We start from the raw sequence: 17,500 nt of genomic DNA on the forward strand, positions 1-17,500 counted from the left end.
AGGTGATGTGCTTTGAAAAGGGAAGACAAAGAAGCACTAGAAAGAGGTTCAGATCGCAATAGCTCTTGATTGCTTCTTTGAAAGAGTCAGTCTTCCTACTGTAAATCATGTAACTTTTTATGATCAAATTTTAGTATCAGAAAACAGAGTCAAATAATAAGATTAACACATGATTAATTATCATATATTTAGTTGATTTCCACGAATCATAGCACAATTCAAAGGGATTAAACTAAAAGGTACATGAAATTCACCAAAGTGAATTACAATGCAAGTAGACATATTTGCTCAATACAGTTTACAGATTCAAAGGTATATTTACAGTATCAGAAAAAATTATATTGTTACCTCTTCTTCTTCTTCTTCGTATTCGTCTTCTGTCTTCCTCTTCATCATTTTCTTATGCCATGCTTTCGGGACCGGCGAAAAAGCCCCATTCCTTTCATGGCATTGGAAATTTTCATCAAATTTGGCCTCCTCATTCCCAAATTCATCTTCCCTGTTGATAATTTTAGAGCTTGCAAGCAACAAAACCGCGAGACTGACTCATCAGTGTCATTATCATTATCATCATCTTCTTCTTCATCCTCATCCTCTTCTTGTTTACAGAAATTCTTCTTACCCTTGCCATCATCGTTCTTAGACTTATCAGACTTACTTGAATCAGCTTCATAAGCCTCCCAAAGCAAGTCCATTTCTTCACAACCATCAGCGACTTTTCGCTCCTCGTATAGCTTGAATGTCATTCTTTCTTCATAAAGCTTGCATGCCAGAGTCCTCTTCCACTCCTTCTCTTTCCTCATTGATCCATCTCTTTGTAGTTGCCCTGCTTCCAAAACCAACTTCATTGATCCATGATCTCCTTGGAAACTCCTTGAACTTTGATGTCTACTCTTGAATGAGCAATCTTCTTCATCCCTTTTATCTACAATTTTGTCCAAACATTGTTCCAGAGTAGGCTTCTCATTCAACACAAGCACATTCGGAGTGTCAATGAATTCTAGAAACATGGAAGTTAAATTGTCAAGAAGGCTAGTTGTAGAGTTGGCTTCAAGCTTATCTTTTAGAATGTCAACAAACATGCGGCAAGCGCTGCCGGGGAGTTGCTCATCGTCGAAAGGAGGAGAGACAGTGAGGAGAGCAAGGAGAAGGAGTGAAGTGGAAAGGAGGAGAGGAGAAAGGAATGAGAGGAGTTGGAGAATGTAAGGGGAGAAGAAGAGAAGGTATGCACATTGTAGAGGGTGACATGTTATGAAGCTGCAAAAGGAGATCAAGTCATGCAAGAGAAGGGGCAGAAGATGAGTGCCAGAGTTGAATAGGGTCATGGGCATTGCCCTACTTGATCTCTATGCTTGTTTTGTGGTGGGGGAGGAGATGGTGATGGAGATATGGAGATGGTGATGGTGATGCAGAAGAGGCTGGGAAAAGATAATAGAATTTCACTCACCTTCTTTCAGTGGTGTGTTTAGAGAAAGAGAGATGCATGGAGGGAAGCATGATTGGTGTGGCAACTAAGCGTGAATAAAGGAATGAGAGAGAGAGAGAGAGAGAGAGAGAGAGGCCGAGACATGAGAATGCTATAGTATGAATGTTCTTTTAAGAGAGAAAATTGCTTATTAGCCTTTACATATTTCTATATTTATTGGTTAATCTTTATATAATTTTTTAATTATCAAAAATTGAGGAACTTAGTCTTAGTTGTGTCGGTCACCTTGAATCATTGTTTTTTTTTTCCTTTAAAATACCACTGTTGTCTTTGTATTTCTAGAAGGAATATGTTTCTGTCGGGTCTACCAAATTAGTGGCTGAAAAAATATTTCAGAAAAATGAGTCTTTTCATATATTTCAAAAACTCAGAGCAATATCTATCAAAGTTCTAATTATTTAAAGAATTGTTGTTTTATAAAAATCATATTATTAGTATATCTTTACAAAGTATTTTTATTTATATATACAGTTCCATCATTAAAATTTCATTCAAAATTCCTAACATGTAAATTAAAAAGAAGTTTATTATTTTAATGAAAAAATTTTGCTAACATATAGAAAGAGGCGTATATAGAAAGAAAAATAATTTGTAAAGTTCAATAAATAAATATAATTTTTATAAAAGTGAAGGATTTGTCCTCAAATTAATGATGAGAAAAGAGAGTAACGAGAAGTTTAAAGATTAATTGATTTATCGTTAAAGAAAAATATATACAATAAAAGCATATATAGCAGAATGTCCTTTTGGAATGAAATTCTCAATTGTTTGCCTCCCTGTAAGGCATCTATTATGCATGTTACAGGAATCGAGCAACTACGTGCGGTATTCTACTGTGGTAGATGGGTTTTTGACTGTGCATCTATGAATCTTTAGCCAAAATTAGTTCTTCAATATCCCATGTCCACGTTTGGGGCATGGTGCAATCCTTAAGGAACTCATTGCTGTCTTTTGAGCATCCTATGACCGCTATCCTAGAGAGGACGAGCTCTCAATTTTCATATCACAGTCACATGAAGAAATGGAGCCTCACAACCCACAAATGTTTTACAATTAAGTCCTTGTGAGGCTTCCAGAATTACCAAGGACTAAGATGCCATGTCATCCAAGCAATTTGAAAGGGTGTATGCTCCTAAAAAATCAATTTTCTCAATTGGCTCGCATGGGACAACAAGATCCTCACGTTTGATGGTCTTGCTAAAATGAAATAAAATCTTCTATTGATTGCCACTTGTGTACTCTGTCATTTGGATATTGAGTGGATAGGCCATTTGCTATTCTTATGTCCCATGGCAGAGAACAGCTAGAACTACTTTGGTCACCTATTTGAGTCAATCTCTCCTACCATCTCCTTAGGGGATTTGTAGGGCTGCTAGTGATTCTTCCTTAATCCTTCACTTAAGGAGACCTGGGACGTAATTTTCCAAGCCATAACTTGGAACATAAGACTAGAGTTGATTTCTCTTTTTCTCAAAATTATTCATATGGTCCTTCTCTATTTAATGTAGCTTCTAAAAAGCTAAAAAGTTAAAAAGGCTAAGTTACGGATTATATCAACCTAGAGTTCTTAGTGGTCATGTGTAAGTGTAGAGGGCAATCGGCCCGCTCTGTCATCTTCTTTGGGCACAAGCCAGTCTTGAGTTTCCAAGCCTTTCCATCACCCTAGGGGGAACCCACTCTAGTTTTCCCTAGGAGCATCTTGTCTTTTTTTGTTTTTTGTTTTTGGTATCTTTATGTCTATTGAAGTCTTTCTTTTGTATGTTGTCTAATCTTTTTGTACTCCTCTATTTTTATTTTTTGTATTTTTTTATCAAGAATTGTACCTATGTTGTTTTATTATACTTTATTTTATAATTTGTTAGCTTCTAATGAATGTGGTTTATCCTTCTTTTTTTTCTTCTGTTTTTTTAAAAACATATATCAGTTTTATGTGGATATGTTAACAATTACCATTGCTTGCCGGGTTACCAAAAGTTCTCTAAGAGGGGAAAGAATGATGTAGCAAAGGGAAAAGTGAAAGGAAGATGAGCGGTAGAGAATGACCAAAGGGAGCACATGCATTTGGACACCATTGATGATGCGTGTCACTGGCTTTGTTTGTGGTTGCTCCCATGCCCATGCACACATTTTGTCCTCGTTGTGCCTTTGTTGAGTCTTTTCTTCTCATGGTGGACTCCCACATGTTTGTGTTTTTATACATATATATCTTTAATATTAACTATTATGAGATAAGTCACTCCTTGCTTGATTGATGAACAGAAAGAATTTGGTGAGAGCATGGAAGAAGTCTTTGTTTCATTATAGAATATACATTTGGTAAGGTAACAGATAAAGAGCAATGAGCTCATCGAAAGACGTGCTTAAAAAAGAGAAAAAAAATTAAGAGTTTCACGGACTCGTCAAGCATCTATGGTTTTGATTATTAATCAAAGAACAGTGATAAAAGAGTATATTAAGAATAAGTTTAGCATGATATAAAGAAATGTAAAGATTGGAAGAACATTTCTTGGCTTTCACAATCTTCTAAATCATGATTCATACAATTATATTAATGTTTTATGGAATGAGAGTATAATTTAGAGGACAATTAAATAAATATGTTATGGAATCTTTAACAATCTTCTAAATGATTCATTAGAGAGAGCACAATTAAAGAAATGTTTTATGGAATGAGACTATTATTTATAGTACAATTAAACAAAGAAATTTTTCTTTTGCTTATACCCCTAAAAATATCAATTATTGTGTGTATAACCCTAATAATTAAAATTGCTATTGTACATCCTTCAATATATATATTGTGCGTATAGACACAAAGGTATACCCATAGCATTACAGAACATATAGAAAACATATATTTTTTTATCTAATATATTTAATAATATTTTTAAAAAATACTTAAACTACCCTTAAAATTTTAGGATAAGTTTTTCTTTCAAGAGAATATATGTGAAAAATTTCAATCTAATGATCATGAGAAGTTTTTTAAGGGTATATATGTATAGGTTTTTTGTCATTTAATATTTAATAATATATTTTAAGAATGTATTTGAGGCATAGCGCCATATACGTAATCAAACTTGAAGGGTACATATGAGATTTGATTTTATTAAGAGATATGTAGGCAATTAATCAAAATTTTAAGGAAAATAGAACAAAAAAAAGTTCCTTAAATAAATGTTCTATGGAATAAGAGTGGTATTAATTAGGGTACTTAGGAAAACATAGCTGGTTGAATGGATATTTTCCTACTTCATATTTGTAATTACTAGGTATTTTACAGATGAGAGATGATCCCACGGAATTGGTTTTATGATAGTTACTATAGAACCAAGATGTGGCTCAACCTCATCCGTTGGACTGTCTCGATTTAATAACTTCTAAAGTAAAGGGCATGGATTTTTTAAGATAATTACCAATATATCCCTAAATTATATAATAAAAAACAATAAAATTTATAAACTCATGGCTAAGATTGAACCACGTCTTGGTTCCGTGGTAGCTACCATGTAATCGAGTCTACCAGATAAAAATTCTTTTAAAAGTCTGAAACCTTAATTTCAATCTCCATCTGCTAAGATTATATATATATATATATATATTTGGTAATTATCTCATATTTTAGATTGTCATGGTATGTTATTTTCCACAAAATTTAGGCTGATCTTGAAAATATTATTATTAATTTCTAAATATGAATGAAAATAGAGAATATATATTTATAGATATAGCTAGAAGAATGAAATTATATCTATATATATGTACATATAAGGTTAAGTGAGTTAATACCAAGGATCAGTCTTGTTTCATAATTATCTAAAAGCTGCGATATCAAGTGGCATTACAGAAACATTTGTGGAAATCAAGGAATGAAGTAATATTTCTGCTGCTCCAAAATGTTGGCCATGAGTCTTATCATTTAGAGACAATGGCCTGCTGCTACCATTAATAATTTTGCCTTTTAAAAAGCAATAGTCAGATTGATTAAAACTTTAACAACCAGAATTCAATCAACAATTACTGTTTGATGAAAAATCAGCAAGAGGGACATATAATAGCATTAGTTTAAATGCATTAGGAACACATATTTATATCCTTATTTACTGATAACGGTACTTCTTTGTTTGCACCGGTTGCTTGCTTAGGATTCTGAATGTCTGCAACATGTGAAGGAGCATAGCTGGTGACCCTGAGCTGGTTGGACCGTACTATGGGAGGTCCACATAGTTGGGAAGGAAACAACATGGCAGGCGTAAGGACAAGAACTGTGTATGTACTACCATTATAACTGTACAAATTATTTGCATGAGGAATTCATTCAAAAATGGTAACGGGATCAACAGAAATTAAATGTACCAGGTCGTTTAAGAGTCTGACCTGATCAAGGATGATAGAAATCTATGCATTTATCAATTAATTGTTTAGCAAAATTAATAGAGTACGGCATCCACACTAATAATCTTTATTATATAGATGATTTACTGTAATAAGGATACATACCTTCTTATAGCAATTTGAATATGTAGAAAGCTGGATATTTGATCTCTCACCTTTAAAGACTATGATAAACTAATCTTGACACTTGAAGAACATAATTCTACTTCATTATTGCTGATGTATATTCATGAAAATGGTAGATAGTGAGTGGCCCCTTGGTGTTAGTTTATATATATTATTTTCTCCATAAAAAATTAACTCCATTGCCAACGACCTTCGGGTCTATTGGTACACGGGTCACCGATAGAGCTCTCACCGAGTGGTGAGAGTTCGATTCTCGGCTGAGGGCACATTTCTGGGAGTTATGAATAGTGGTTGTGTACGGGTGGTTCCAGCACCCACGTGAGCGTGGCCCCGTCCCCACTTGTTCCACCGAGGCTTGTGCACGTCCCTGGGTCTCTAGTGGGTTCGCCCCGCTCCTCTTTCCATTAACTCCATTATGTTAATATCCAACATACAGATTAACATAGGATGTTAATGATAAGATTATGAATAGGTGATTTTAATCTAGGTCTAAATCTAAATCAAGTTTTCAAAAATCACAAGGACAAGGATGGCAACTTCACTAGATAGGGGCTCATATGATGGTTCTAGGTTTGTGTAAATGGTCTTTTTATTCAATTAACAACACAAACCTAAAATTATAGATCTAAAATTACAATTTCTATTTATGACTTTTGATGAAGTCAATACCGGCTTACATGCATTGATGACTCTAGAATATGATTGAAAGAACAAATAAACCAACAAATATATGTTCAGATTTTGGAACTTCCTATGCACTGATTTAATATAAATAATTATGTAAAGGCATCAAGCAAATCAAGCAAAGATCTCCTAAATATAATATAATTCTCTAAACAATTCTTCTACTTTTTCAAACTTACCTTTTTAGCCACTCACTTTAAATTATAACCTTTGAGTCCATCTACTACATTTAAGTGAGCTATGTTAGTCCCCGTTTTGATGGTTTAAGGTTATGGTTTAAGGTTTAGAGGAATTGACATAGCTAAATTAAAATTGTAAAGAGACCAAAAGGTTACAGTTCAAAGTAAAGGGACTAAAAAGGTAAGTTTGAAACAAATAGAGGGATTGTTCAGGAAATTATACCAATATAATACTATAGTATGTAGTATTATGGAGGTTTAGGAATAGAATTAAGTGGTAAAGAGGGGGTGATATTAGTGGTATTGTTAAGAAATGCAAGAATATTTTGAGTAATTAATAAAAGATAGTTTCGGATATTGTCTATTTACTTACATTATGGTACCAAAGGCAAGTTGTTGAGTCAGTTCTTTCGGAATTGACAACAATAGTCCATGTATATATTGCGAGTAGTCCACCAATTGAAATAGTTATATACATGTCAGCACCTTACTAAAAGAGTAGCCGATCATGCATAGTCGACAATATGAAGTTAGAAGACTAAAGACTGATAAGTGCTTGTTTGACATATATTTGTTCACATCTTTATGAACTTTGAGCATGATTATATTAGGATATTTCCATTAATAGCATGTGTTTGTGTTCTTTTGTACAATTAGGGTATGTGAAGGGAATTGATGAGAAAGAAGCAAAGAAAGAGTTGTGGAGATTTTTCTGAGATGATTTAGCAAGCTTCAAGGATAAACATTAAAGTTGGATCATCTACAAGCGCATATGTGCCAACTCCAGAGATTTTAGAACCCAATTGACATGTTAGGAGAGCACAGAGGTAGTCATGTATGAATATACCAGCTTGGCGGCAATTTTCAGGAGTTATCTTAGCCGTTTGCATCGACGAAATCCCACAAACCCTTCCATATGGCCGTGTGCCCTCTCACAGGAAATTGCTGAGTACTGTAATAGCTGACAAAGCTTCACACACCATCTACATGGGCGTGGCGAGGCCGTGTGAATCCCCAGTTTTTACTTATAAAAGGGCGCTTAACCAAGGGTTTTGAGATTTTTTCCCATAAGTTTTGGGGAAAAGTCGGCTAGGGTTTTAAGGAGGAGGCCTTGCACTCAAGGAAGTGCTTCTTCAAGAGGTTTCACAGATTTCTTCATCGTTATAGCCATCAGGGGAGCCGCCAATGATATCGATTCGAAGGGGTGTGCCCTAGCTTCATCGGAGGAACTCTTGTAGAAGATGAAGCATCTCTTGAAGACTATCAACATGGATCTAAAGTGGGGTTTTCTTAATGACTTTCATGTGTTTTCATTCATTGATTGATTTCATATTGTATTGTTTCATTGAGAGCTAAACCCTAGTGGGTACTTGGACATGTAAACCCTAGGATTTATTGTTTTATTAACTTTTATTGTGTTTCTTTTAATTGAGTATTCATTTGAGTTTCAATATTGTGTGATTTATGTTTGCTATCCTTTAGAGTGACATTAGGGTTGAGAGCTACACCTAATCATGTTAGTGACGAGTGACCATCACCGCTAGGATTAGATTTACCAAGGTTGAAGGAGGCCAAAAGGGTGAGTTGAGAGGTAGCGAAGCGTCCCCTTTCCCCTCCGGTTTGATTTACTCTACCTCCGTATTCCAAGAGCTCTTAGCAATCATATGTGGTGTGAGGCGTCAAGAGCATCCTATCCTTTGGGACCTCGTATGGGATTAGGGATCTTTCATCTGCACCAAAGGCTTTGATCTATTTTTAGGAATAGGGTTTATAATTTGGAATCCTTAGAACTCCAAACAATCATATGTTGTGTGAAGCGTTGAGAGCCTTTTCTCCGTCGAGACCTCGTAAGGGACTAGTCACTATTTGACCTTAGGTTTGGAATCGGTGTGCTTTTGGATTTTCATGACTCAATTAATCTCAATTAAGGAAGCGTAATTTTAGTCTTACACTTAACTTAAGAATCCTAGGGGAGCATTATCCGAGTGTCCCATCTATCTTGACTGATTCCTCTATATTTCTCTATTTGTCTACTTCTCTTTCCTTGTTTACTTGTTTGTGAAAGGTAAAATCCCTCATTTCGTCCCTCTATTACGGTCACCTGGCCTTTTTAGTCCCTCTAATATAAAAACTACCAATGTGATACCTCTATTATTGTAATTGGGAAAATCTGCTCCTTCTGTCGAACGGCCGTCAATTGCACTATCTCTTTATGCTGATATGGATTAAAATAATATAAAAAATAATTAAAATATTATAAAATCCACGCATGATGGGTATCATGTTTTTTTTTTGGATCCGGGTTTAAAATATGAAATATCTGAACCTCTAAACTAAGCCCCATCTCTTTTTCTTCAACGCCGATGCCGACCGACCATACCCCTCTCCTCTTCCTCCTCTGTCCAAGCCACCACCACCATCCATTACAGCCACATCCCTCACCTCATCATCCTCCTCCTCCATCCGAGCCCCCCACTCTCTAGTTCCTGCCGGCACCCCTCCCAATACTTTTTTTGCTGATCTTCTCAAGCACCATACTAGCCACTTCGTCGCCCGCTATTCCCTGTTAGGTGTGCATTTGTCTTTCCAATTATCAGCTCGTCAAGTCCAGTCTATTGGTGAAGCTCAGATTATATTTGGATTGTATTATGAATAGAGTTTGTATTTTGATTGATGAATATAATTTAAGGGTGTAACATTTCAATTCTTCAGAGAGAAAAATAATTGTTTATATTCATAATGTAACATACACAAAACATTCTTATTTACCATAATCACTGTTTGTCTCATAGGCAAAATTGATACACTGTCTGTCTCCAAAATATTGAACATATTAAACAAAATATTTGATGTAATTATTTCACATAAAACATACACAAAAACATTCATGTTTTCCATATACAAACAATCAAAACTTCATGCCATTTGTGAATTCTAAATAAAATAAAATAAACAGATTAAAACCCATCTAACAAATAACATCGGTCAACTTCAAAATAAGTTCTTTACTTCAAATGTAGCAAAGGCCTGAGTTGGGAAATCTGCAGAAGCCTTTGTTGGTGCCCTATGCTTGTTCGTGTATGTAGCAAGCTTCTTCCTACTCCTCTGTAGCTGACAAGCACAAAAAGCAGATATCTTACATATATATATATATATATATATAGGTTTATGGAAAAAGATTGATGATAGTATGATGAGTTTAATATTTTATTACCACTTCAGTAGCAGTGATAAATGAAGCATCTTGATACACTTCCCTTCCAACAATAACCTACCAGTGTTAGCTCCCTACAATATCAACAATAAGGTCTTAACACTTTGCAAGCAAGACAATACAATAATTATTCAAAAATTATATACAAATACTACACCATTGTACAATATGTATGGAAAATAGCTCTTACTCTAATTACTTTCAGTGAAGATTTAATTCTTCCAATTGTTTTCTCAATTTTAGGGGCTTGTGAACTAGTTGTTTCTATTTTGTCTTTATTTCTAATTGAACTAACATTGCCAAAATCAAGTGTTGTAGCTACCTCATCTTATTGGTTGTCATTTGAGGCCTACATAAGAAATAATTATTTACATTACAACATAAGCACCAAATAAAAATTAAAAGAAAGAGATATTAAATATAGAGAACTCATAGTATTATCTTTTGTTGGACATCTCAATCTATTGTGACCCATTTGTGGCAAAGCTTACACTTAAATATCCTCCCATGCCTAGAAATCTTTTATTTGTTGCCATTTTTTCCTTCAAGTGGTTCCCTCCTCCTTTTCTTTACAAGTCTACCTAGAAGTTTCTTTACCACAGGTGGCAGCATTGGTCACTTATTGGCCAAAATTCCCGACCTTTTACTGGGTTCACAGTAGAACTATATGCTTTTAAGTATGTCTCTTTTTTGAACCAGTCAGTCACATTCTTAAGTGGATCTTTGCCATTAAATGAAATTCCAGCCATAACATGTTCACATAGGATTTCACTTTTATCCCATCTTCCACTAGAACAACCTTGACCTACTAGCATAACTACATACCCCTCCCTAACATGATGCATCAAGTCATCTCGAAAGACCTCATGGCTTACTCCACCATTCCACACCACATGCCACTTCAAACTTCTCTTCCTTTCCTTCTCAATCCTAGCAACAATATTAGGGCCACAACTATTTTTCCATTTCATAGCATATTCTTTATTGACAGCCACCCTAGTCATTACATACTGCCTTATATCTTCAACCATTGTGATTATTGGTTTGCTTCTAGACTCTAGGATTACCCAAGTAAATGTTTCACACATGTTATTATCAATCACATCTCATTTCACTATATCATTAAAGAATGCTAAGCACCATCCTAAAATAGGCTATCTCTCCAATAATTCTTCCACGGCCTTTACACCTCCTTGTAAGGTACTCATCCTATCCAATTCTTTCTTCACTTCGGGTTGATTTGTAAATCTTGCAACATTCCAAATCTGAATCTGAAGATCTTTTCCTAGATGAAGTTTTCCCCATCTTGCATAGGTGTGTCTAGCTCACATCCTATGTTCAATTAGTGGAAGTAGGGCATTCACTGCATGTTGTAGACCCTCCATGATGATACTTAATGTTGTAAAGTTCCCTAGAAGCCATGTTATGCTGCATAAAGAATAGGAACTAGATTATTTTAACCAAAAGATTAAAGATGAGAGTTAAAATTAATTATTACTTTATTACTAAGGAGATGAATTTTTTGCAAATAAAAGTCCTTTATTTCACCATAATCACACATGCATCTTCAAAATACTAGATAAAATGAATAACATCGATATCATATTATTGGGAAATATGTAAATTAAGAAAACTATTGAATCTCAATCACCATTTTTAGGAAAAAATTTTATTTAGTTAACACTCCCTAAAGTTTCTGTATAGTGCAACAATAATCTCCTAAATGATAATCTTCTAATTACTTCCTTACTTTGTTAAATGAGATCCCGCATTCCCATATACAAAATTTAGGGCCTTGGTCAAATGTGGTCCTCAAACTCATTTGAGATTTTCATTGCAAAGATCTATCAATTTAATTTAAGGAATAAAATGCAATTTATAAAAGAAAATCTGTTTGTCCATCCAAGCTTATGATGTTTAATCATATTAGTATGTAAACATATACAGGGATGTATATTTCTCTCTCTAGTCCACTACTGTCTGACTATTATATTTGTGACTGACAAATAAATACATGTATGTAGAACTCCTTGTTGAATTCCAATCACCATTATCACATAAATTGTTTGACACTTACCAATGCCCTAATGTATCTGTGTACGTGATAAATTAGTATACAAGAACAATAATCTCCTAAATACTCCCTCTAATTTGTTGAGATTGCCCTTTCAATCCCTCTATATGTGGTCCTACATCTCTAGACAAATTTGGGACCCAAGTGTTGTTGTTAAAACTTATTTGCGAGTTTTATTGCAAACACTTATTAAAGTATAAGGAGAACAAGCAATTTACAAAAGAACTAAAGGACTCCAAAAAATTATGAAAACACAACATTGTAATTCTAAAATAGGGATTTTTGGAATGGCAAAAAAAATGTCACTTAAAAGGGAGTATTGGACTTGATGAGATGATATTTGGAACAAGAAGTGCATACCTAACAGGAATTGGTGACAATGAAGTGATCGGTATGGTGCTTGAGAAGACAAGCAAGGGAAATTAAGGGTTGGGAAGGGTATAAAAAATGACTAAAGAATGACGGTGGTGGCAGCTTGAGTGGAGTAGGGGGAGGGGAGATATTGGTCAAGATCGGCGTTGAAGGAAAGGAGATGAGGCTTACTTTAGGGTTTTGGATCTTTCATGTTTTAAATCCTGGATAAAAAAACATGATACCTATCATACGTGGCTTTTATAATATTATAATTATTTTCTAATATTATTTTCATCCACGTCAGCATAATGAGACGGCGCAATTGACAGCTATTCGACCGAAGGAGTAGATTTGCCCAGTCACAATAATAGAGGGATCAAATTGGCAGTTTTAATAATAGAGGGACTAAAGGGGCGGGGTGACCATAATAAAGGGACCAAATGAGGGATTTTACCTTTGTGAAATTGATCACCCCCACACTCATATCATTGATTAGGCTAGGTAGAGAGGTTATAGTTACTACTAGCACTCCTATTCCCTGTGGATTCCACTACATGACCCGTTGGGTACACTTTATTACTTGAGCGACCCGTACACTTGCGGACACACGCAAGGGATGTGTCAAAGACTTGTAAGAGGCTTACTGGACAACATGCAACCATAAAAAAAAAAGGTTAATGAGAATGAGAGGATAATAATCAATGGCTTTAAACACAAGTTTAAGGCAATTGTCAGAGGTTGGTCAACTAAACCACTATTGTCGGAGTTAGAGAACAAACTCACCAACCAAGAGTTTTTGACCAAGTGGAAGATTAGAGTCTTACCAAACTAAGAAGAGGAGGCGCTATTTAGCAGCTGAAGGATGGGGCGATTAGACAAAAAATAGAAAGTCAAATTTGAAGGCAAACCAAGTTAGCAAAGAAGGCCAAAAGAGAGGAATAACTCTTCAAGGGGAGCTCCTAATCAACGAAATCACAACAACCACCCCTCGAAAGATGATGACAGTTGAGATGAATAGTGCTATAATTGTGGTAAGAAGGGGCACCACATATAACATTATTGGTGTGAGAAGCCAAGAAAACTGTAGTAGTGAAGACAAATGCAATGTTGATGTGGTATTTGCAACTGTAACCACTGAAGTGGAGAAATAAGAAGAGAAGGAAGTGGTTATTTGACAAGATCCCCTTGCTTATATCCCGCAAGTGCACGGGCTTTTCGAAGTAATAATCCCGGGTGAGCGGGGTCGAATCCACAGGGAGTAGGGAGTAAAGACACTTAATTCGATTCTTAGCTATGTGAAGTATCAACAATGATAAGTGTGGTAATGATTCAATTCTCAGAAATTAAAAGCAACAAGTAAGAGAGCAAAAGTAAGGAGGAGGCAAGGCAATCGATAAAGATGGGGTACTCGGATGATGCTTCACCTAGGATAATCGCTTCAAGTGCAAGAACTCTCTATTATGCTTCCTAATCAATGCAATGGTGAGTCGTGGAAATCCTTACATACATAGTCCCAAATCTAAGGTCAACTATGCCTAACTCTATACATGTCCCGGAGGAGAAATCTAACAATCTCAACACATCGCACTCGCATAGAGTTGCAATGAGCTCTAGGGATTTCAAGTGATAAATCTCTTCCTAGATTTAGACCTAACCCTTTGGTCCAGGCGGAAGGTCCCTAGCCACAATTAAGCCCTAGATACTAAGATCACCTCAACGCTTCACTCCATTGCATGCGCAACTAGGCCCCAGCGGAGGTTCATCCCTTAGACCATTCACTCTATTATGGCCACAAAGAACTCGAGGAACGGAGGTAGAATCTATCACGTTGGAGGGGAAAGAGGACGCTCTTGTACCTCTCGACTCACCCTCTCAACCCTCTCCAACCTAGCTTTTGTCTAGCAGCTCGTGGTGTGTCACTCACTCACAAGGTTACCAACAAGAACTCTCAACCCTAGTGTCACTCTAGGGGAAATGTTCATACAATCAAGCATTCAAGGTTGGAACTCACAATAAACATCAATTTATTGAAAGCATAATAAAGAAGTTCAATGAAAGCGAATACATCCTAGGGTTCACAATCACCCAAGTACCCACTAGGGGTTTAGCTCTCCATGGAGCTAAGTACAATCAAAAGAAATCGAATGTAAAAAGCAATGAATCCATAAAAGAAACCCCCTCAATGGTCGTGTCGATGGTCTTGTGGAAAGTCCTCTACTAGTCGTTCAAGGATTCCTTCGTCCGGGTATAGGATACGCCTCGATCGAAGCTCCCCTACCAACCTTCTTCCTAATGGAATCGCGATGTCGGAGCCGTAGAACCTCTCCAAAACCTTTGCCAATACCCCTCGAAACCCAAGATGAAGCCCTCTCGCAAGTTGGGGAAAAGATGGAGAAAAGAATACCAAAATCGGGGTTGAATCGGCTTTAAATAGAGTTTGGAATCGGGCAACTCCACAGGGCGTGGACGGTACACGCGCCCGTGCTGGAATTTCCCGCACGGGCGTGGATAATTTCCACGCCCGTGTGGATTCTCTGTCTCTCGATTTCTCGGCCGGTCGTGAGCAGGTCTTTCTACGATGGTTGCTACAATCTTTTGCTACGGTCTTCGACTGAATAACTTCCCAATTTCATACTTTCATCGGGGTAACGCAAATGGGCACATGTTCACGTCGTGAATCACTTGCTTCTTCAATGCTATATATGTTGGTGGGGTTCTTGTTCTTGTATGCATAAGACATAATGCTCGAGTGTGCCTGCCTTTGTGCCCGTCCAAATGGATGTACTCACTCGAATGCGAGGAGGTTGGCACACACTCTAGCATCTCACACCTGTCCTATGTCTTCGCGTTTGAACCTTAGCAAGATCTCCTCTAAAATAGGTGCATTATGATCCACATTGGCCCATTTCCTTCATACTCTCCCTCACAACCCTACCTGCATAAAAGTAACATAAAAACACACATATTAATGTAAAAAAAACTGAGAAAAGTAATGCTCAACATAAGGAATGAATGCTTCGCATTCATATCGCACAAGCACTTATCATTACTCTAACGATAGTAATAAAGTCAGGGAGAATCAATTGTGAGAGTGTTGGATTATTAACTTCAGTTGCTCAAACTACTTAACCCATAACATTAAGAAGTTGAAAGATCTAGAGAAGTACAAGAGAAAGAAGATAGCACAAAAAACTACCAAGCACACCAATAATAAAGGGTTGTAAAATGGAGTCAATCTATGTGATGTTAGCAAGTTGACATATGTAGATAATACCCGAAGGAATGGAACATTTAGTCTTTAGCATTAGTAGGTACGAGAGCTATGAAGTTCAAGTTAATGGTCAAGAAGTCAATAGTAAAAGGCCTATCTGAAAGGCAAGTTCTGATTGACACTAAAAATGCTAAGTGCTAATTTAGTAAAACTTATCAACTTCTTGATCAACAATCTAGTTATAGAGCTAAGGCATCTTTGGAATTGGTTTATTCTAACGTATTTAACCTTGTAAGAAAAGCTTATATAAGTATTGCCAAGTACATATATAGTAATGTTTATTGATGATTTCTCGAGGTATGTGTGGGTATTCTCAGTGAAAGAAATATCTAAGGCCTTATCCAAGCTTATAAAATTAATTAAAGGAAAAGATGGAATGCAAGCTCATAACAAGAAAGTATGAGGCCTCCGTATGGATAATAGAAGAGAGTATGTATCCCAAGAATTTGATGCCAACCTAAAGGAGCTAATGATCCAAAAGGCAATTAACCTATGATTGACTAGAGCAAGACTCATACAAGTGTGCGTGTCAGTCAAAGTAATACATGCAAAGAGCAAGTTCAAATCCACAGAGACTGAATAGCACTAGTATTATCTCTATCTTCGCTAGCTAACTACTAATCAAGAATGAGTGAAGTTTTAAAGATAAAAAACTATAAAAGAAATAAAGAGCGAATCAAAAGCAAATGAGAACTAGAAGCAATGAATGAAATGGTGCCCGGATATGACTTCCCTTGGGAAATTAGCAAGTAATATAATTGAAAATCAATATAGACAAACCCTTTAGCTTAATCAGAATAAAGGAACTCAAAGATATACTAAGTGATCTGTCAAGACTCTTTAGTGACTAATCCCATTCCATGGTAAAGGTGGATCTCTCCTATCTCTAACTATGCATGGTTGCAATAAGCTTTAGAAATTCCATGTCAAAATATTAGGGATGAACCACCAAAGTTCTAATCAAATAGTAGATGGCGCCCTAACTATCTCTAGCAAGCATCAGTGATACCTATTCATCTAAGTGTGTTCTCCTCACAAGGATCTCTTGATACCTATTGTAATAATAAGATGGTAGTGCCTCTCTAGATACACGAAGCCAACAATGTTAGACAAAGATGTATCCAAAAAGCAAAAGGAAATCTATATTAAAAAGCAATAATAAAGTGAAAGTGTTCCCAAGTTACATCAATCTGGGCACCCAAGGAAGTTAGCCTTCCATGGGGCCAATGTTCATCACTACAAAATGGAAAGCAATCTCTAAAACCCTAGCCATGGAAAGAATACTCCCTCTCAATGTCTTGATATTGGAGTAGATATGAGCCGATGTCATCACCAATAGATCATCACTCAGGTGACTCCTCCGATCTCCTCCCTTGATGCCCTGGAAGCTCCTTCAAACTGCAGCCAATAGCCTTTAGCTCTATCCCCTAGAAATTAGGTTAAAATCGGAATCCCCAAATCTTTTCTACAACTTCTATTTATAGTGCAGGAACCCAACCCGTACAAAGGCAAGTACACCGGTGTGTATCTTGCCCATGTAACTCACAGGATGGGTTAAAAAACCCTCAATCACAGGGGGTACACGATTGTATGTATATGATCTTGTAGTTCTTTGTTAGGCCGTGTAACTCTCAGGCATATTAGACCTTTAGCTTCTTGAGTTGCACGGCCATGTATCTCTCATCTACCCGTGTTCTCATCTAGAACATTCTCTACA

The 17,500-nt window shown here is 36.3% G+C and overlaps 1 protein-coding gene across 1 annotated transcript; it reads right to left on the reverse strand.

Annotated features, from left to right (window-relative positions):
• Positions 1-392: 392 nt before the first annotated feature.
• LOC120270306 lies at positions 393-1,331 on the reverse strand. The gene has a single exon (XM_039277319.1). It carries the CDS (start codon positions 1,329-1,331, stop codon positions 393-395), a length of 939 nt encoding a protein of 312 aa, XP_039133253.1.
• Between the last annotated feature and the right edge of the window lie 16,169 nt (positions 1,332-17,500).

The sequence above is a fragment of the Dioscorea cayenensis genome, chromosome 10 (assembly GCF_009730915.1).
Source record: "Dioscorea cayenensis subsp. rotundata cultivar TDr96_F1 chromosome 10, TDr96_F1_v2_PseudoChromosome.rev07_lg8_w22 25.fasta, whole genome shotgun sequence".
Classification (NCBI taxonomy): domain Eukaryota; kingdom Viridiplantae; phylum Streptophyta; class Magnoliopsida; order Dioscoreales; family Dioscoreaceae; genus Dioscorea; species Dioscorea cayenensis.